The 21,759-nt window shown below is 33.8% G+C and overlaps 1 protein-coding gene across 2 annotated transcripts; it reads right to left on the reverse strand.

The window, feature by feature from the left end:
• Positions 1 to 3,303: 3,303 nt before the first annotated feature.
• LOC138309218 (protocadherin-11 X-linked-like) lies at positions 3,304 to 19,309 on the reverse strand. 2 transcript variants are annotated; one of them, XM_069250374.1, is made up of 12 exons: positions 19,034 to 19,309; positions 17,786 to 17,842; positions 16,804 to 16,940; positions 16,002 to 16,058; positions 15,547 to 15,633; positions 14,250 to 14,360; positions 13,316 to 13,456; positions 8,950 to 9,117; positions 7,379 to 7,454; positions 6,704 to 6,837; positions 5,812 to 6,338; positions 5,209 to 5,343 (listed from the first exon to the last, which is right to left on the reverse strand). In XM_069250374.1, exons 1-11 carry the CDS (start codon positions 19,125 to 19,127, stop codon positions 5,844 to 5,846), a joined length of 1,557 nt encoding a protein of 518 aa, XP_069106475.1. In that variant the 5' UTR covers positions 19,128 to 19,309; the 3' UTR covers positions 5,209 to 5,343; positions 5,812 to 5,843. The 2 variants fall into 2 exon arrangements, with proteins under 2 accessions (XP_069106474.1, XP_069106475.1); XM_069250373.1 differs by lacking the exon at positions 5,812 to 6,338 and having other exon boundaries at positions 3,304 to 5,347; positions 19,034 to 19,304.
• Positions 19,310 to 21,759: the final 2,450 nt, after the last annotated feature.

The raw sequence follows: 21,759 nt of genomic DNA on the forward strand, positions 1-21,759 counted from the left end.
AATAGTCCTTCCATCGTATCGATTTCTAATATCTCAAGACTGCGCAATTAAATGTTTTACAACCTTTTAGAAGAATATTAATTAGGTATGATACTGAGAAAGACAATCAATTTTTCCTCAGATACTTTGACGAACCCGATTTCTAATTACAGTAAATTATGTTTACTTCACCCTACGGCCAAACTTAATTCTAAATCGTGTTTGGGACATCACATTGTGTACGATTATTGTTTCTATCATATTGCAATACTCCTTCCGTCTATATGGTAGTAATGTTTATCAGCCTTACAGTAGGTATAATTATTGGGAAGACAATTAATGTTACCTCAGGTATCCGGAGGACAACCCCCTTGAGTTTAATTATGTTTAATTTACGTTACGGCCAGACTTAATTCTATAAATCGTTTCTATCATATTGCAATACTCCTTCTATCTACACTAAACTTATGTTTAGTACCGTTATATAAGATTATTAATTAGGTATTAGATTGCAGAATAAAATACTCTGACAACAGCTTTTTTTTACAATTCGATTGAAATGATGTTTAATTTAGGTTGGAGGAGGAACCAGTGTTTGTCTCCTATTGTCGATTTGTTTACATGAAGACTATATGCGGACACGTGGTCAATGCTAGTAAAGATCTTTACAGAAAGATTACAGATGTCCCATCCGTGGACACTATGCCAACACTTGTATACCTTTTACCGTGAAAATACAAATACCACAGTGGTTATTTACATGGTTCTCTATTATTGATTTATACTTTATAAACTCAAGTTTGTTTGTCTGCAATTATCATTTAATTAGTAATTGTACATTTCATGACCTAGATTTTTTTTCAGAGCCTCGTGTTTGACAACTTAAGAATCTTACCTCTCGGGTTGAGATTCTCCAGTCTCATCCCAAAGGGAGTGAAAGATTCTATTAATTTCAACCCTCGTGAAGGATATTGGCCGCCAACCATCTGCAAGCCTCGGGTTGACCAGCCAAAATCTTTCATTCGGGTTGAGATATAGAGGTTCCCCAACAAGTGACTGTTGTTTATCATGTTTATCAAACTCGAGTTAGTTAATTTTCAAATTTTGAAAAGGCACCAGATTTAGCGAGTGTCTTTTAAAAAATTGAAAATTAACTAATGAGAGTTTAGATAAACATGATAAAAATCACTCACGCGTTGGGGAACTTATTTATCCCATAACTTAACTCTATATTTATACCGTGGTGACAATTTTCTTGTCATCATTCAGGAAAACTTACCACCATACAATGTGTAGTGATAACTTCCCGCCATAAAAAATGGTACGTAAGTAGAGAGCCAATATTCTATTGTTTGATACTTTGAATAATCAACTACCTGTTAAACAGTAAATACAATGCTATTTAAAAGAAAATACGCTATGAATAGTAGTCCGAACTTGGGATCAAATCAGAATCAAGAGATCTTGGAATTGACCAATCAGAGGCGCCGTAGGTGTTTACACACTGAAGAGTGTAAATATAAATGATAACCAGCTGCTATGGAATTTATCACATGTTTTTTTCCATTGTAAAACATGCATAGTTATGGGATGAATCCCTTGACAGGCCCATGTAATATTCTATTAATCTTAAGCTTCACCGATAAATATTATTTTTAATTTTGTTGATAGGTTTCTATTAAAAACCTGTTCTCTCCTGCTCTGTGTAGTGAGTATATATTTATATATATTGTGCTAGTAACATATTGCTGTCTAGATAGCTGCTGATGAAAAGCAATTAGAGTTGTCTCCCCTCACCAGTTCTATTTTTTCAGGAAACATTAAATATCCATAATGCATAATTTTATAAAATTTACAATCAGGCATAACTACATTTTTCAAACAATGAAAAAAAAAAGAAAAAAAAAAGAATGAAAGTAAAAGTTTTCAAAATAAATTCATCAACTACATGAAAGCACTACCAAAGTATTGCATTGTTTCATACATATTCAGCAGGCCTTGTTATGTGTTTTGTATGTGATCATAATGCAATTCATATATTTCTCTTATTTATTTATTTCCCATGTATTTATATTTTAGATGCAAAAATAAAAACAAATTAAGTATGGTGGTGTTTTTTCTCCTGGTTCACCAGTTTTTCCCCCCAGATAAACAGGAGACACAGGCCGCAAAACAAATAAAACCTAAACGTAGTGTAGAAACTTTCGGTTTTTTCCTAGTTACTATTGCAACACAAAAACAACGCACTTGATTACTCTGTATATATTACCGAGTTATCTGCCCTTTAGGTATCGATTCTAACGTCAAATGTTTGCGAGCGTAATGTCATACTTTTAGAAAAAAGCCGTGATTGTTCCCACAAAGTAATGACGTCACAATGGAGACCAACCCGAGAGAGCTAACTCTGTAATATACAATTTGACCGAGAACGTGAACCGTCATTGGGTAAGACACTAAATATATAAAATAAAGAAAACATTCATTCCGCCATAACGTATAATGGATATTACGTTATAAACATATATCACTATGGAAATGTACACAAACTACGGACAAAATTATAATTGATTTGAATCCTTTTTTTGTTCATTGCAATATAGACTTTATTTAGATAAATGATACATCTTTTAACTAATTGTCTCAGGGACGATATTTATGAAATTTCAAATGTTGAAAACGGGTGACTTACTGTTTACTGTAGATTTATGGGGATTACATTTCTTAATGTCCGCGGTCAAGTTAAATTGACTTAAATACCAACGATTATACATGTAATTGATTTGTTTGTTGAAGTTGAATGGTCCGTTGACAGCCAGCTAAAGGGTGATTTAACCTTAACTTAAAAAACATATTGGTAAAAGTTTTAATACATACAAAGGTAAAGTGTAATCATGAGCAAAACAAAGCACAAAAAAACTTTGTGTTTCTATTGGCGTTTAAAAGATTGTGTATGGCAATTGAGAATGTTGACATGAATAATAACCTTTAAAGCGTATTACTGTTAACAATGGCCAATGGCGAAAATTTCTAACTAATTTATAAATAATATTTAAAAGATAAAATTAGTATATACAGTATATATGCCTTGTGATGTTGTGTTTTGCATCGTAATTCAAAATACGTCACTTTTAAAAACGTGGTTTATGATTTGCTAAATCAAAAGTGAGGTTTAGGTCAGACAAAGCATCATTGGAAATGTTGTTCAAATCATGGTTAAAATTATGATTAGGATGAATAAATTTGTGGTCATTTGGCCGAAACATACATACACCATAAAGATGATCGGTCACACGAGTTAAAACTAAATTGGATGCAAAACAGTACTACAATAGGTAAAAAATTTAATGGAAATTATCAGTTTTATACCAGTTTATAACATCATACAACATTTTTTTTCTTTTTGAACAAAAAACAATTGAATTAGTTGATCATTTGCATATTTCATCATCGCGTAGGGAGGGCTCTTATTCAACACCCGTACTTACAATTATCGTTTTCCTCTCTACATTTTTACGCACGTTGCCTTTGTTCACTATTCAATTATATTACATGTACCATCACACTAAAAATCAGGTAAGAATGATCGATAAACAATTTACATTTACTTGACGCCAGTGTTCTCGATAAAAAGGAACGTCAGCCGTATAGTTTTAATAAACAGTCACCGTACCAATTACACACATGTCGTAATCCACTCCAGCGGCTTACATTCATCCAGTTCAAAACTCTCATTTACACCCATATACTAAGTAATACAATTTAAAAACAAAATATTCTACCACTTTATTTATCCCTCTTCCATACTTATAAAATTACAGTCAATCAATAAACCTGTTATCCAACATTATACAATCCACTGCAAAACATATAGTTTGCAGTTCTAGTACTATTCATGAAAAAGATGCCATACTCATTGCTAGATATAAAATGCTTTACACTAGATATATGAAAATCACACACATATGGATTTAACTAAATAAAAATATCAAAGCAGTCGGATATAACGTTTTTAAGTATAGTACTTAGTTGTAAAACAATTTTATGCAAAACAAAATAGATTTTGTATTTGAGCTTGATACCACCTACACTTTTAAGATTTCATTTGGAAAATATCTAATATTTCCAAATCTAGATCAAATATATAATAGATGGTACAGATATTGCTTTAGCTTCTAATCCCAGCAGCAATTGCTTCAATATGGTTAAAACAAAGACTTTGTTTCCCAAAATATCTACCGATTGAGCTACCCAGGATCCTGAAACAGTCTTAGACTTTTTGCTTAGCCAATCAAAAATAACGTAAATTTTTGTAATTTTTGTCATCTGTAATTGGCGGCTAATTCAAAACTTAAAAGTATTTTAGACTAAAGACCGTTTCATGATCTTGGGGCCTGGTCACAGATGATCGATCCAGTTCAATTCTGCTATAAAATCTAGCAACATCCATTAAAAATCATGCTCTTGTAACCTTTACTCTGATTGTAAACAACTTTCACTGTGTTGTCTATATGACATATCATCGTTAAGCGTATAAATTATACTGGATACATACGAAATACCAGGTTATCTGAAATCCATTTCTCGTACAAATGAATACAACATGGGATTAGTATCACTGAAAAATCCATCAGAACGTGGTATAGAATGTAAACAAAACGGAGGTAAGATAGGATTCTTGATATTGTATCATAAAATTGTTACCTTACAATAACAAAAACAGTCTTTATTATATTACCAGAGGAGTTTTATATCTAATACATCCAGGATTATCACACCAAGAGGATATAAGTATCTGTAGATATGGTCAATATGACATTTCTTCGTCCAGATGTCTATTTACCTCCTCCACCACCTCATCGTTGTCGTTTTCGTCACCAATTACGTCATCAATAGCAAATGCCGGATATTCATCCGGACCAGAGACTTCGTTCTGTTCGTCTACTTCCGGTACATCAACATTTCCTTCGCACGTGGCCACATCCGGGTTACCCGATTCATTTCCCGACGAATTATCGGTTGCGTGTCTTTCTTCTCCGATCAGACCATTGTTAGTTTCACCATGTATATCAGGGGAATCTGCTTCTTTAAGAACGAAATTAATATCAAACATGTTCCCATAGTCCATTACCTCGGTGTTTGCGTTCGCGGTCTTGACCTTGTAAACAGTTTTGTTTGGTACCCGTCTGACCCGGATGATAGTAATGACTGCAAACAGTATTAAGGCGACGCCAACAACAACGAATATGATGATAAGGACCGTCAAAGGGAGATCACTGTCGGAGGAGTTAGGGTCTGAGATGCTGGGGAATTTCACGATCAGTTGAAGTGTGTAGTTTTCAGACGTCTGATTGGTCAAAATATCTGCTACCTGCAAAATAGATTAAATCAAATAGAATTAAATTTTATAATTGATATGAAACCAAACAAATATAAATGGCGAATATTCACGATATAGAAGACGATAAAATCAATGTGACATTGATAAGATAACGCACAATCCAACATGGAATTTTTTGTGAAAAAAATCTATTTACTAGGCTCTAGTAAAACACTATGCAAGTATCAACATATTACAAATTACTAGCATTTTAATAAAAACAGTTCTGTTGTGACATGCGCCCAACTAAATGTCATGTGTATGTCAACCGAAATGAATGATTGTACAGGTATACGATAACATAGCAGTTACATTTTTTGTTGACAATGAAGACAGTAGTATATATCTTTAGTAGATTTAATGTAACGAACACACAAAGGTTGATTTACAAAGTTAAAATGATTTTTTTTTACCAAATCATGTTACTTAAATTAGAAATGAGGTTAATTTCTTACCTACCTATTAATGACTGGCATTAATAATGACATCACAGTTTCGACTCGACAGACGTCAGCTGCATGACGTATGAATTTCTGCTACCCTTTGGGCGCATACATTTGTAGGTTATGAAAACTACGATCACTAGCGCAATAAGACCCCCTAATACTATAACAACGATCATGAGAGCAGTTTCAACTGTCTTATCATACCATGAGTTTGTCTCTGAAGTGTTCATGGTAGATGAAGTTGTCATTATTGCTTTTGATTGTGTTATAACTGCAGATGACGTAGAATATATTTGTGGTGTCGTTGTTGAAAGCACTTTAGTGGCAGAATCTTCAGTTGTGGTTACAATATTTGTAACTGGTGTTTCAGTCATATTTGTTTGAAGGTCATAGTTTTTTTCCGTTGTAAGGTCAAAGGTCGTAGTTGGTTCTTGGGTTGTTGTAGTAGTAGATGTCGTGGTGGTAGTTGTAGGGTATAAAACAGTTAGTGTTAAAGTCAGGTTGTCCGATGATTGGTTAAGGTAGCGTTCTCGGACCTACAAAATAATTTCTAAAATGTATTGAACTTGAACCTTGCAATAAAATTCACCATACAATATACACATAAAAACATAGTGAAGCCATAAATAAGCGTAATCAGACAAAAGAGAAGTGAATGTGATAACGTTCTTACAATGATTCACTTTATCTGTTAGTGATGGTAAGATGGCTGAACTATTTTGGCGTATCACATTGCAAAATATAAGATAAACTAGCCTACAACATCTGAATACTACAGTGCAAAAAAATCAGTAAAAGTAGCCAATATAAAAATGACTTATGAAACGGCAAAAAACTGCTTATATTATGAATAAAACATCGAATTCAAACAACAGCATGAGATACGTGGTAATTTTATCACCTGTAGGACAATGTTAATTTGGTCCAGTTTAACGGTATCATTCCCACTGCCTATAATTCCTTCCGAGATTTGTAGATTTACGGTGCCATTCTGTGAATCAATATCAACGTAGTTCAGCAGGTAGTCAGGAATCACTGAAAAGAATAACAGTCAAAGCTTCATACCGAATACGAAGAAACAGGTTATTTTCGCAGAGATGATATTTTTGCGATTATACGGTAAATTACTATTGTCGGGAAATGGCGAGGAATGATTGAATCATATGATAATTTAAAACTTTAACGTTAGAAAATTAACGTCACCCACTTCAAAATCGCGAAAAATTTTCAAAATCGCGCAAATGTGACTTGCGTAGATAATCGGCTATACGGTAAAAACTGATTTTCTCTGTAACATAAAATACAATATTCAACTTTGAAGACTTCCTCATGTCTGTTTGATACATGTTTGATATGAATTGGGCACGTCGAGTATTTAACATGTAATTTAGTGGCTGTCGCATTTTAAATATTTTCTTGTAAATCTGTATTAACAACAAACATGTTGTTCTGGTATCCTCTCCACAAAGGAATTGTTATTCGCAATTGAGATGTGGCACCCTAAGGGAGAAATAATCATTTGCTTCTTATGCTTACTATTTTAAAATCATATTTGTGTTTTACAGATATCTCTTACCTTCAATGATAGTGTATTCCAAATCCTCTTCTTCTGTGTCAAAATCTTTCGCCATTGTTTCAAATGTAAGATTCGACTGCAAATATACATTAAAACGCGTTTATAACGAATTCATGGTTATAATGCAGTGATTTTTATTCCCCGTTCATGTTCTTAAAAGAGGTTTGTTATAAGTGTAAAACGAACTAAACCTATAACGAAGTGATTTCATTGATCCCCAATTGTTCGTTATAACCATGTTTTACCGTACCGTTATAAAATATTTCTAGTTGTAAGATCGATACGTTGAGGCGCAACAAAACAAGATAAAAAATTTGATATCGATAAGATGATAGAAAAGTCATAAATCATTACGATAGTCTCGGCAAAAGTAGGAAGGGGCCAATAAAATTTAACAGCAGAGGGGAAAATGTAGCCGCCAGACCCAATCTGATTAACATACAAATCCTTACAAAAACTCAGTAAAATATCAGATCCGACACCAACCCATAAGGGGTCATGTTCGGGTGACCTTTATACCACACATACTTTAGATCAAATGCACATTTTACACTTTGCTACAACAATTGAAAACGCTTTTTTGTTCCATTACACATATATAATTAACTTTGTTGTTTGCTTGATTGTCTTTTGGGCGAGTTGACTACGTACACGAAAATAACTGACATTATTTCAATCTATTTCGTCCTCTGAAATTCACTGTCAAGATTCTGCAGACAGCGATTTGATTGGCCATTTCAAAAGGTCTCCTGGACATGACTCATAATGGGATTGTCTCGGATCCTTTTATGAAACGCAGTGATAATAAGGATCTGTATTTTAATCAGATTGTCGCCAGACCGAGCTCGAACCCTAGGCCTCCGAACATGAGCCAGATGCTATACGGATTGATCTACATACGCACTATAATGATAAACTCATTCCTATTTTGCTCCTTAAAAGAATGATTTTATTTTGATAAAGGGTTCGGAAACTTACATGATTCTGCAAAAACAAGTAGTATCTGAGAGCATCAGACAAAGTACAAAATTGTCGTTAAAATGATGATTAGGTATAGAAATGCCTGACGAATGCTATAAAAGGTGTTTCGTAATAGGAAGAATTCATTTTAGCATTGATGATACTAGTTTTTAATTTCTTCGGGGTATGAAAGATATTTTGTTTGCAAACTGTATGTATTCGTTAAGCGGGTTCTTGCAAAACTTTGTAAACAAAATTTATTTCATAACCCGATGAAATTAAAAATAGTGACATCAATGCTTTTAATTAATTTTGCAGACTACTTGATAAAATAAAATACGTTTACACGAACGCTTCTATTGTTTTTCCAAAGGATTACTTTTAAACATACGCAACCGTCAAGGTTTCTATTGTGATGTCACGATAACGTGGGGTTTCCGCACCATTCTCGGAATTTTTCATAGTTGTATGGAAAATAGGAATAGACCAGTCATTAAGCGAAATTTAGTATAAAAACAAAGAAAAAATTATTATTATAATATTAGTGGCATTTGCCATACAAATATGTGAACATGCGTGTCGTGTGGTAAAGTGTATGGGGATATTATTACCTGAATGTCACGTTCCAGGCGAATGGTGTGAGATTGTGATGTAGATTTACATTTAGATAAACACTCCTTACAACCCTTATACTTCAGGAATACAGGCGGTTCATCATCAACATCCGTGAAGTTCACTGTTATCTTCTCTTGTGAAATTGATTTGGGGTCATTATCTGGCTACAATTATATGATAATAAAATAGCATTAGTAGTTATCAATATAAGTCACTCAGAAAAGGTGTATATCACGATAACGTAAATCAAACTTCAAGAGCATAAACAACATTTATCATTTGGACAATATCTTATATATGATTAAGCATTGATGTCACTATTTTTTTTAACTTCATCGGGGTATGAAAAAAAATTTGTTTGCAAACTGTGTAAATCCGCGTAGCGGATTCTCATAAAGGCTTGCAAAAAAAAATTTATTACATAACCCGATGGAGTTAAAAAATAGTTACATCACTGCTTATTATCAATTTTTCAGACTACTTGATAACATAAAACACATTTCAATGTACGATTCCGTTGATTTTCCAATCGATTATTTTTTTCAAAATAGATACGCAACATCGACGTCTCTATTGTGACGTCATATGATAACGTCGAGTTTTCGCGCCATTCTCGGACTTTATGCTTTATAATGTATGGAGAAAAAGTATCTGCCAATCAGAAAGTTGATTTACTATCAAAACAAATAAAAAATAATTATTCTTGTATATTAAAGGGATTGGATTTCGCTTTTATGTTAACCATGCTTGTATGGAGCAATTCCTCTAAGAATATATTCTATGGGGCGCGTTAGCGCTCCATATTGAATATATTCTTAGATGAATTGCTCCATACAAGCATGGTTAACATAAAAGCGAAATCCAATCCCTATATTTACACTCACACGACTTTTTATCTATATTTTATGCAATAAAATCGTCATTTGCAAGTGACGTAATTATTCAATAAAAGTCGGTCAAAAGTGGGAGGAGCTTACTCAATTGAACAGCGAATGATAACTCTTCACGTAAGATAGAATTATTCATCCGCGACGACAAAAAAGTTCAATATTTTAGTGTAAAATAAACATGACAAAGTAAATTTCAGAGATAATTTTAATTAATTAGATCAGAACTTTAAATATATATTCAATTTTGCTAAAAATTAATATATAGCGTAATAACATAAAGTGTTTGTACTCGGCCACATGTGTGAACTCGGTGACCGTTATTGTGCAGCGAGGCAAAGCTGACGCACGCTTACACCACAGGGGGCCAACTCAATGAAAATGGATATTGTCATACATTTTTTGTATTTGGTGGATGGACTGATGAGTATATATGACAGTCGTGTGATTTTTTTTTCTCAGAAAATATGGGATTTGAAAAATTATTAGAATAAATAATGACCGAGGGGTAGCCCGATATCATATTTTAGATTCCCCATAGAACGCCACCCTGAAGAACTTTGGGTAATTACGTCACAGACGGAATATCGGCTTGATGTTTCTAAAAATGCAAACAATAAGTCAACTTGCTATACATCGGCCACAACCTCCCCATATGATAGCCAATGAGAATAGAGGTAAATTAGAGCATATCTAATAAATATATATATATATAGGTCTAATTATCACAACAATATAATAAAAATATGTCTAAACTATGCGACGTTGATAACAAGGAATGCGGTAATTATAGTGGACGTCCGTATAGTACAGTACATATGCTTTGGTCACAACCCCTTCCGATTATGGTTAAGATGTACGTATACTCTCGGCATGAATTTTAACCATTTTTGCCCGGTCTCCGGCCGGACACCAAACATGGCCGACCGGTGGCCGGGGCTCTCAAGCAGCATCGAGGACGTCGACGTGCCCGAAGAGTTTTAATTGCAAGTTAAAATATCTCCGGTGTCCCGTAGAATTTCATAAACCGGTCACATATCCTTCACACATCGTTTAAGCATCGTTCGATATCCGGCAGGGAATCGATCGAACGGCAAACACATCGCCCGACATTCGGCCGGGTCTGGTACAATTGTCCTTCGTTGTCCGTAAGATATTAAGGCGATATTCGTACGATGTCCGTTGACTAGACCGGTTATCGCCCAGGATATCATATGATAATCGATTAGCAGTAGATGTTCGGTTGTTATTCACTGCCTCCCCGCCTCCCACCCAGCACCCTCCTAAAAAAAAGTCTTGGAAACAGACACCGTACGATTACCGCACGGCCTCTTTTATATAAATTATGTCTGACAATTTTTTGACCTATGTTGCCAGATGTCAGAAAATGGCCCAAAACCGATTATCCCATATCCCCGGATACCGATTGATCATTGTGACCAAAGCATTAATTTTGATGACATTATACCGTACAGGGTGCAGGGAGTTGTCAAGGGACGAAGATGATCTATATACATTTGTACAGTTTTGTGAGGATCCCGCACATCAACCCCACCTGGTCTAGTTAAATCAATCATCAATGCTGAAATCTTACGGTGAAATATATTCTTTCAGTTCATCTACACCATTTAGAAATTTAAATTTTAAATTAATCTTAGGAGCTTCAGGCACAAAAAAAAACCGACAGGGGTCTGGGAATTAGTTATAATTTATATGAATTTGTAACTGTGTACCAGAGTGTACATATATTAGTTTTAGGGGTCGTATGATTGTGATAAAAAAACCGGTGGAACTTTTGATCTAAAGCATTAGGACCTCTATAGTGATCAACTGGTACTGTGGTGGGTTTAAATTGATAACAAGAGGCCCAGAGGGCCAGTATCGCTCACCTGGTTTGTAATGTCAAGTCATGTTCTGAATACAGGTTCATTATTCTTTTCTGAAGAAATTTGAATATTTACCTCTTATTTCCCTATTGGGCCACGCCCCTCCTGCCCCTGGGGGTCAGAGCCAAAATTTATGCAAGTTCTGTTCGCCTTTCCCCAAGGATATTTGTGGCCAAATTTGGTTACAATCCATGCAGAACTCTAGGACAAGTAGCGATTTATAGGATTTACCTCTATTAACCCTATTGGGCTCCGCCCCCTCCTGCCCCCGGGGGGTCAGAGCCAAAATTGATACAAGTTCTGTTCCCCTTCCCCCAAGGATGTTTGTGGCCAAATTTGGTTACAATCCATGTAGAACTCTAGGACAATTAGCGATTTATAGGATTTACCTCTATTTCCCCAATTGGGCCCCGCCCCTCCTGGCCCCAGTGGGTCAGAGCCAAAATTTATACAAGTTCTGTTCACCTCCCCCCAAGAATGTTTGTGGCCAAATTTGGTTACAATCTATGTAGAACTCTAGGACAAGTAGCGATTTATAGGATTTAATCTTTTTAATAAACTGACCACATTATATCACATTAAAAAGTATACGATATTCCATGAATTTGTCTCTTTTATTTGATCATTTGATCGACATTCAATTAAGTTTTGACGGTTTTTTCTTCGTTATATATCTCGCTGCTTGCCCCATTAATGTTATTCGCAAACCAACATTCTAGCTAAAAGAATCAGAAAGCATATACACTTTAATCCAATGCACAGATCTTCGGTTTTCGTGAAATTTTGAATACGAACATACATATTCATATCATTGCAAGAAAATTTCCTGTTGAAGTTGTTCTTTTGGCGGTTGCTGTGGAACCATATATATATACATAAAAAAGACTTATCATATTTGATGTATTAATGGTATCATTTGCGAACTATAAATATTTCTACTCTTGAAACATTTTAAAAATTCCAAACAACGAAACTAAATTACACGTGAATATTTTTGTTACATACAGCACGCAGTCTTTCAACCCGTCAAATCGTAGAATTAGATTGTGAATTGTACGTGTCACAGATTATCTTGTATTTTGACAGAACGGACAATGATGTAGTTTCATATAACACTTATCGAGCTAAAGGTAAACTTTGTAAATAAATTACAAGTGTTAAAGACCAGTCCAAAGCATAGACATATGCACGTGTATGTTTTTTTGTGCAACTTCATTAGCAGCCTTAGCTTATGACATGACATCGCTAAATTTAAAGAATGTACCTGTTGCCTAATTCAAAGTAGCATATCTCGTAAATGCTTTATTCTATGACTTTAATATTTTATAAACGTGATCTACTCACCATAAGGTAAATAAAAATGTGAAAAAATGATAATGTGATTTTTCCTCATCTGGACCCATTTTGTCAGTCGCCGTCACATATATGAAATATCCGCTGTGCATACAATTGTACCTCATTCAATACAGAGCATAATGTGAAGAAATTCAAATCTAAATGATTTATTCTGAAGTACAATAATTTGCATGTTACAGTTATCCCCCTTGCGGTTATAGATAATCGATTCCGATAATAACGAGTATACTTACATAAAGTTTAAGGTTGAAGTAAAGTACTCCATGGACTAGTTTGAAATTGAAATCGCAGTACATTTCGTCGTAGTCAAATACACGGGACAGGTACACCTGTTTACTGGTAGCATTATAGGAGAAGAAGCTGCTGGCATCATGCTGGAACGAAAAAAGTCATGAAAAAACAATTCTGCAGAACACCTATTGGTCAACACTTACTGATTTGAATGTGAATTTCAGTGTGATGAAAATACAGATCCTTGGCATAAGTCCGTTTGATACAGGATCTGCGCTTCTAGAATCTTGGAAGCGAATTTTCTGGGACAAAATAGTTTGAAAGAGCTGTCACAATTATTTTTCCGTGTATGTAGTCGTTTCATCCAAAGAGTACACTAATTGAATATAAATGTTTGTTGGGTCGAAATGCCATTTCCGATTGATGCAAGCTAGGTGTAGAAAATTTGAAGTATACCAGGGTCAAGTTTCATTAATGTTCCTTAAGTTTAAGGAATTCCTTTACTTAAGTTTTCTGATAGAAATGCATAACAAAAGTTAAGGAAAACATCATAAGTTAAGATTATAACTTTACATTACAATTTGTAATGCTTGTCTACGGATAATTTTAAGTTAAGGGATTCCTTAACTTCAAGGAATGTTCATGAAACTGTGCCAAGAACGTGACAACTTATTTGATGTTGTCAGATCTATCAAACGAAGAGATTATAAGGATCAGTATTTGATTGTGAGGAAAGAGTATTATAAATCATTTATTTGGGATGTTTAGAGATAAATCTAATAACGTTTAAACTACCGGTGACCGCATGTGACTTTGCATGTTGTATTGTGCACGTATATTACGACATTTGCTCCGACAGTGAATATGTACACGTGTGTGTGTGAGCATGGGGCGTAGTTACATAGTGGCTGGCGATTGCTGTATTGCTGTTCTTACCTGGTTCACAGCAGTGTATCTAGCCACCTCTATGATGTTCCCGTCTTTATAGCAATCACGATCGTCTACAGCGCCGTCCAGATCTAACACCGGAGTTCCCAATAGTAGACTCTGATATTTACAAAGAGACCAAACGTAAAAATCACTGATGTATTCTTTACTTACTGTAAATCATTCTATTTTTGCGAGAGTAATCATGTCATTTCGCGGGGGTTCGAACGCGAATAAAATATTACGTAATACTTGTATAATCGTATATATTATCCGTTAGTGACGTTGATCGCTAATTTATGTAATCGCGAATATTATGTTGAAAGTAACGAAGAAAAGAAATATTTTATACGCGAAAAGAAAGTAGGCTGTAGTATCACGAGGACGATATAGTCTAGGAATTGACTGACCTTTATTTAAGATATGTAAATATTCTTAAAGATGCTCCACCGCTGACAAATGGTATTTTTCACTATCAATAACAGGATCAGACGATTTGGTATTTTTCTTCAGTTACAAAAGTTACTTACTTTACACCCTTACTGGTCCCCATTGGAAAGTTTGAGCTTTTAATTATACTTCAAGATAAAAATATTGGAAATAATTAATTGCATCCCTAAAAAAATCCATGGCACTATGTTCTATGTAATTCAATTTCGCTTGTTACGAAAATTTTTATTGGCTTACAAATTTACTTTAACAGCCCATAAAGGAAAAAATAGCGTTTGTAGTATAGTGCAGTATAGTATGTTATAACACAAAACTCTGAGTGTACTCTCATCATAAACCGCTTCGCGGTTTATTTAGAGTACACTCAGATTTTTGTGTTACATCTCTCTAACATAAAAAATCTATTCAAGTTAATTCTTAAATAGAATGAAGTTCTGACTGCGCATGATCCAAAAGAAAAAAAATATTTTGTGTTATTTTTGGGTTAATAAGACATATATATACACAATTAAACACCAATTGTTGTTAAATGAACTTCATATACATATGAACAGGTTCATTTTGTCAATTTTAGTTTTATTTCTTTGTGCTTTGAGACCGAAATGCTTTCATGGAGAGCATTCAATGACTGGCGATCCTAATGGTTCCATGGGTTTGTATAGTAAATGTCTATGCCTTTGGAGACTAGTTATCCGAGCTGTCTCATTGACAGAGCGGTAACAGTTGTCTATACAATGCTGACTGAGTGAATATGACATCGAAAATCACGCCCAGCCGGTCAAAGTATACTTCGTGCGACGTGTTATACTAACAGTGACGCAGAAACAAGATGTTTATCATAAAGATATGTACATACCTCGTTTAATTCCAAGTTCTTGTTTATATTAGAAGTAATCCATGTGGGAACGTTCTTATCGGTAAATGGTACAGTAACCACCATCACCTGCAAATCAAATCAAAACCGAATTGACGGATCGCTAGCTGTCAATCAAACCGTTGGGACACCGCACGTGACTTTGTATTTTGCATTGTGCATGCTATGACTTTGAATAGGTACACGTGCGTTTGCAGACACAAAGCGTGGCTGTGTACCACCTGGTGATCGGTCAATTTCATGTATGGAAATATGTTTTGTAAAATTGCAGTATGATATCAACCGTTTCAAAGAAAAGTTTTGTTGTCATATCGTTTTAATACATATTTGCAAATATGTATTTTGTTTATTTTAAATCAAGTTTCCTGGATTCCAAATGTACTTTATATGTAATAAGGCAGAAATACTTATATTTACTGGGTTTTTTCAATTGATACCTTGCTTTGATTACCACATGTGAAATCCAATGTAAACAACCTTTCCTTTTGACAATTCTGGAACAAAAAATAATAAATTTGATATACACGCATATTTAGGTCAATATTCGAGGATGTGATACTGTAGTTTTATAGCCGATAGCAAATTTGGACATTTTTATGAAAATACGACATTAAAGGTAATAAATAAGTTTGACTCTCATTGGTTTTTTTTTAATTTATACATTGTAACAACGTGTTGTCAATTCATTATCATGTGATCATGTTTGTTTTATGTGGCAGACTGTCTTGCAAATTCGCCATTACTTTTCCTTACCCCTTATTTACTATTTGAAGTAATTCGTATGATACGGATATATATTTGTAAGAAACCTGTGCTACCCTTCATATTCCGTTGATAGACTCATAACTATGAAAATGTATTGAGAGATCTATTTTTGTTGATCAATATTCCTTCAACAGAAGAAGTATTTATCACAATATTGACTCAACAGATTGTTTAGGTGGTAATAGTTAGCACTGATCTATTATTGTTGTAGATGTATTTTCAAATTACAATAATGCATAATATTTCATCGAAGCCAAACATGATAATTTAAGACTGACAATAACATACCTTCTAATTCTGTCTTGAAACTTACATAGACATCTCTATAGCATATCCCATTTAACTCGTCAAATATTTAAAAACGAAATTATATAATAAATGATTATATTAAGTTAAATTTACGTACAAATAATATGTTGTGTAAATATACTTCTATTTTGAACAGGAACCTCAACCAATTTGATAAATGTTTACCACGTCTATTTTCTTCGTTAATGTCAGCTGATAAATGCTTGATTGGTATGAAAACTGAAAATATTCCGTATTTTGTAATGTCCAGGGTTTCGTTCCCGTCTCAGTGCCAGTGCTATTGAGCTCATAAATCGGCGTCCCTGAAATGAAACAAAAACAGACATGTACTCTTTGTAAAATAATTTCCACAGGTATAATTTTATGATCCCTAAACACACTTCTTTCTTTGGATGTTTGCTTTGATAACGCTATAAGTTATATAAGTTATCATATTATCGTTATACAGCGCACTATACACGATCATGCAATATGGACATTGATATGGTCCTTATCGACTTGGCTAGACTGGCCACCAGTCTCTATAATATCAAAAACAACTAAACATTGGCTTGATCTACGAAATGTCTGATTCTAGTTTTAACCTAGAGAGAAATCGAGTACATGTTTTAGAATGCCACTAAGAAAATCTTATCAAAGGTCTGGTGGCCATTCAACGAGCACCAAACAAATGTGCGCCAATACTAAGACGACATCAGAAGTTGTTATAAATATAAAAAAATGTCTAAAGTTTATTAATGAAACACAATTCGTGTATATGTAAATATGAAACTTAGCTGCAATATATTGCGATTTAGAAATTAGCGTAGCAAGTTCTAATTTTAATTACGAAAAGCAGGATATTATTATAGTATTTCCGAATTTCAATTAGTTTATAAAGCATATAAGATTAAAACATGTTTTGATTTTTGTTTCAAATTCACGAAGATATCGAACTTTCCGTCACACAATGCCAAATCAATACCACTTAGGTGTAGTATTAAATAAAGATGTTAGTAAAAAAGGACCGATAATCTCCGTACACAGTAACAATACTGTCCGAGTTCAAAAATGTACATTATTACAATGTACGAGTATCTGAAGTATTTTGGCATTTTATTTAGACAAATGCGATAGATACGTGTACATGTATACACAACGACCTTACCTGGAGTGGTGGTCTCTGGTATTGTTATAGTAGCCGGGAGACTTAGGTTACCGCACTCTACAATATACAATGTAATAAAACTGTTATGACGCTATGTCAATAATTATGCCATGGTTGTTTGCTTTTCTTTTTTGAGTCAGTGTGCATTTTTGGAGCTGAGGAAATAGACATGTACAAAAAGGAAAGTAATGTTTCCCATTACCTTCAAAGATTTTAAAATCTGTATAGAGTATGTTTATATATATATATGGTTGATATACTATTGAAAACACTAGTGTAGCCTTAGTATGTTGTCCAATCCAATATTATTAAATATTCCTTCATTGTACGAATAAATGCAACAATTTTGTTGTTGACAATAAAACATTTTGAATGGAAATATAAAATTTATTATCTGTAAATGATCAATTACAGCTGCAACATTTATCTTTGGAGGACAATGAACTTAGCCTGTATCTACATGTATTTCAAGCTGGTTTCTTAAGGGGGTGTTTACTTTTTGTATGTGTGTTTCACCATGCTGGCTAGTAAGTTTCAGAAAGTCAAAGAAGAAACAAACACAACCGAGAACTTTGATCTTAGATACAGTATTTGTTAACACATGAGTACTAAATATAAGAACATTAATAATTATCAAACCAAATTGGTACAGTAATTACAATGTTATATAATACAGGGTTTAGTAACTATAGTACAGTCGTGATGTCCAAATGGTATGTTGCTACATAATGCTAAATAAAAGCATTTAGAGATGAAAGGAATTATAGAAGCACGTGATAAACTGTCGCTTTTATGCATACTAGCAAAGCTAATTTTACTTAATAATGGTGTCAACGTTTTGTTAACAAAATGATTGCGTTTCGGATATATTGTAACTGTAAAAAACAATAATAGAAAAAATAATAATGAAACGATAATCGAATTTTGTTTCAATTACAAGTAAAATTGATTTTTAAGAATGTTTATGACAAAATGTTATTGTTTTTCTGCAAAACTCTCGTTTGATATTAAATAGTAAGAATCCAGTATTGTAAACCAGCCTACTTTCGCGTGCGATTTATTTTCGAGGATTTCGCGAAAATGAAACTTCACGTAATTGTTTTGATCAGTTTTAAACACAGGTAAAGTAGAATCATAAGCGTCTCTATCACGAACATAGATCGTCGTGAATAAATCGTTAGACAGAAAAACGTGATATTAAGTCTCGAAGATAGTTCACAATACAATATATAATAAGTATATACTTACGGTGTCCTGTTACAGGACGTAATACCAAGCACAAATATAGCATGATGAACGCGTACAAGCTACTATCCATATCTGTTAGAATTAGTATTATCATAAAATAACTACATGAAGGGCACACCCGGTATACTTAGAACATTCAGTGACAAAGTTACCAAACAAAATTATAACCATAAAGACAATTCCCGCCGTGCACCGTATCAAAGATACCATACATTTACACTAGAACCTTTCAAGGTTTTTATTAAGTATGGTTAGCTTAATGGTAAACTATACGAAGTCTTGAGTGATAAGATAGTTTTTTATATACATGCACACATTGATACACTATAATATAAACTATAGAGTAATAATTTATGTAATATAGTGATATGACATCTAGGAGATCTCAAAATGTAAGAAAGAGTTCATTTTTTTAAATTTTATTTTTAAAGCTGACGGTAGTTTTATGAACTCCGCGACTGATACGAGTGAAAGGGAGGGATTACAAATTGCATTTGATATCGACGTTTTCTGATAAGTCCTGTAAATACGAGTATTGATTAATATTGAACTGCTACAGTAGACCTACCTCTGTCTAGATTACCAGTCGACACACACCCTTACCCCTATAGGATACTTACTACTACCAACCGTCCGTCATTTACTCACCTTATCTAGGAGTGCGAGAGCATTGTACTTACCCCACGATGGAAAAATAATTTATTAATGTATATAACATGTGAGGCAAACTCAGGGTCGTCAAAATGCTCTTAAATAAGTCAGGGTAATTATCAGAGTGCAAAAGGTTACTTCTAGATGTATGAAAAGCTTATTTACGTATTATGTTTATAAGTGAGACGGCTCTTAAAGATGGATTTTCTCGATTTTGCACTCAATTAACATTGTTTGTAAAACACATTTTGTATTTTGTATTTACCTCAATTGCTTAAGTTATGAGTTTTTCGTTTGACTCGAAAATATATATTTCTCTCCCTAAAACCTAAACAAATGCACTCCCATAATGAATACATATACAATACAAGTATTGATTTCAAGCTACTTTACAACTATATTAACGTTATAAGCTCAAAACTCACCATCCAGAAAAGAAAATATATAATACATTAATGGAGAACACAAATTGTGCACAAATAAGTAGGTAAATATATTAAGGAGTCCGGTTTCCGCAGGATAACCAGTATTTCAGTAAAGGCGTTTATTTCATTATGTGAACCAGAAATACATGAACAATCATAAGAAAATATAAAATGAAAACACTATATATATATCTAAATACGGAAAAATGATATTTGCACTTATACCCCTTATTAGTACAGTGAGAACAAGACCATGTGTTCCTGAAGAATAAGTGCTCTCTGACTTATAGACAACATAATAATATACAAGAATCGCAATAGGACTTTATAATTGTTGTATAAGTGGACTTATTCGCGGCGTGAATAGTTTACGTTTATTTCGCTTTCTTTTTTTATTTGCAAAAACTGTTCACCTATGAACAAATTAATGATAGAACATTTATTTTAATAATATACCTTATGCAAAGCGCAGTAATTGGTCCATTGCGAACAATTTAAAGTATAAAGGATGAAAAAAAGATTAACGGAAAACAATCTACATCCACACGCAAAAATATACCCAGTACCGCAGAACATAGGTGTGGACATTTTCCGTATGCCAGAAATCTTATATATTATTTTGACATATTGATTTTGGACGAAAATCTTTTTATATATGCGCCATATTTCTTTCAGTGTGTGACGCACGCCTATTACACATACCGGATTGTAAAAATCTCAGGAATGTTTGTTTAGGAATGGTTTCTACCTTTGACGGATCATGAGTCTCCAAAATAGTTATCGGCGATTCGAGGGCCAACTACATTGTAGCATGAATTTACACTATTATATTATAACATCTGTGTTATGTGCAATCTACCACCTCACTCACAATACCAAATTGTATTTCAAGTACTTTTACTTTCAATTAGAGAAGACTTTATATAAAACATAAAATTTAATGTCCCTTTAGGTCGATATATCAACCGGTGTTTGTCAACATTACCAATATATACACACCTGCACTATACAATAAAAATGCACATCAATATCGAATAAAGCAAATCGGAAATTATGAAATTACCTAAAAATACTTAACCTGACGATTTTATATAATATATATTTTAGCTTTCTTTATCTTTACTGTTGGTATCATTTACACGAGATTTCCGTTCTTGTGTCCTATCTTGTATATGTTTCTACTTCCCGTTCCCTGTATATATATATCCACGCCTTTCTATTATTTACATAATGCTCAGGATGGAGTTGCTTGATTACTTTGTACTGGGCAGATGTAGGTGTCCATGCCTTATATCCTATATAAGTTATCATTGTATAGTGATTAAATTAACACCATTTAAAAGCCAGGGTTCAATTTAAGAACAATCTCACGTGTATGTGATTGGTTTCGTGTGTTTATCGGGAAACAGCAGCATGGTCTTGTTGTGAATTTTTTTAATAGTAATGTCCTTTCCATAGCATTATCTCACTGATCATGAAGCATATCGTCAGAGACACAGATCGAAGAACATTCCACCCGGTCACATTATAATGACAACAGGCCAACCAGTCGTCCCGCTCCCTTTTTGCTGAGCTCTAAGCAGGAGCAGAAACTATCACTTTTATAGACTAAGAAAAAGGATGGCAAATCAGGATATCCATAATCAAACG

The sequence above is a fragment of the Argopecten irradians genome, chromosome 15 (assembly GCF_041381155.1).
Source record: "Argopecten irradians isolate NY chromosome 15, Ai_NY, whole genome shotgun sequence".
NCBI lineage: Eukaryota > Metazoa > Mollusca > Bivalvia > Pectinida > Pectinidae > Argopecten > Argopecten irradians.

What these genes read in the sequence shown, in the direction of transcription:
- LOC138309218 (XM_069250373.1), bottom strand. Translation starts at nt 19,127, where the DNA reads ATGATAATACTAATTCTAACAGATATGGATAGTAGCTTGTACGCGTTC. An exon ending in ACCAGAGACCACCACTCCAG is followed by an intron (nt 16,941 to 17,785) that starts GTAAGGTCGTTG and finishes GTTTCATTTCAG; the next exon opens with GGACGCCGATTTATGAGCTC. An exon ending in GCCTGGAACGTGACATTCAG is followed by an intron (nt 7,455 to 8,949) that starts GTAATAATATCC and finishes GTATATTTGCAG; the next exon opens with TCGAATCTTACATTTGAAAC.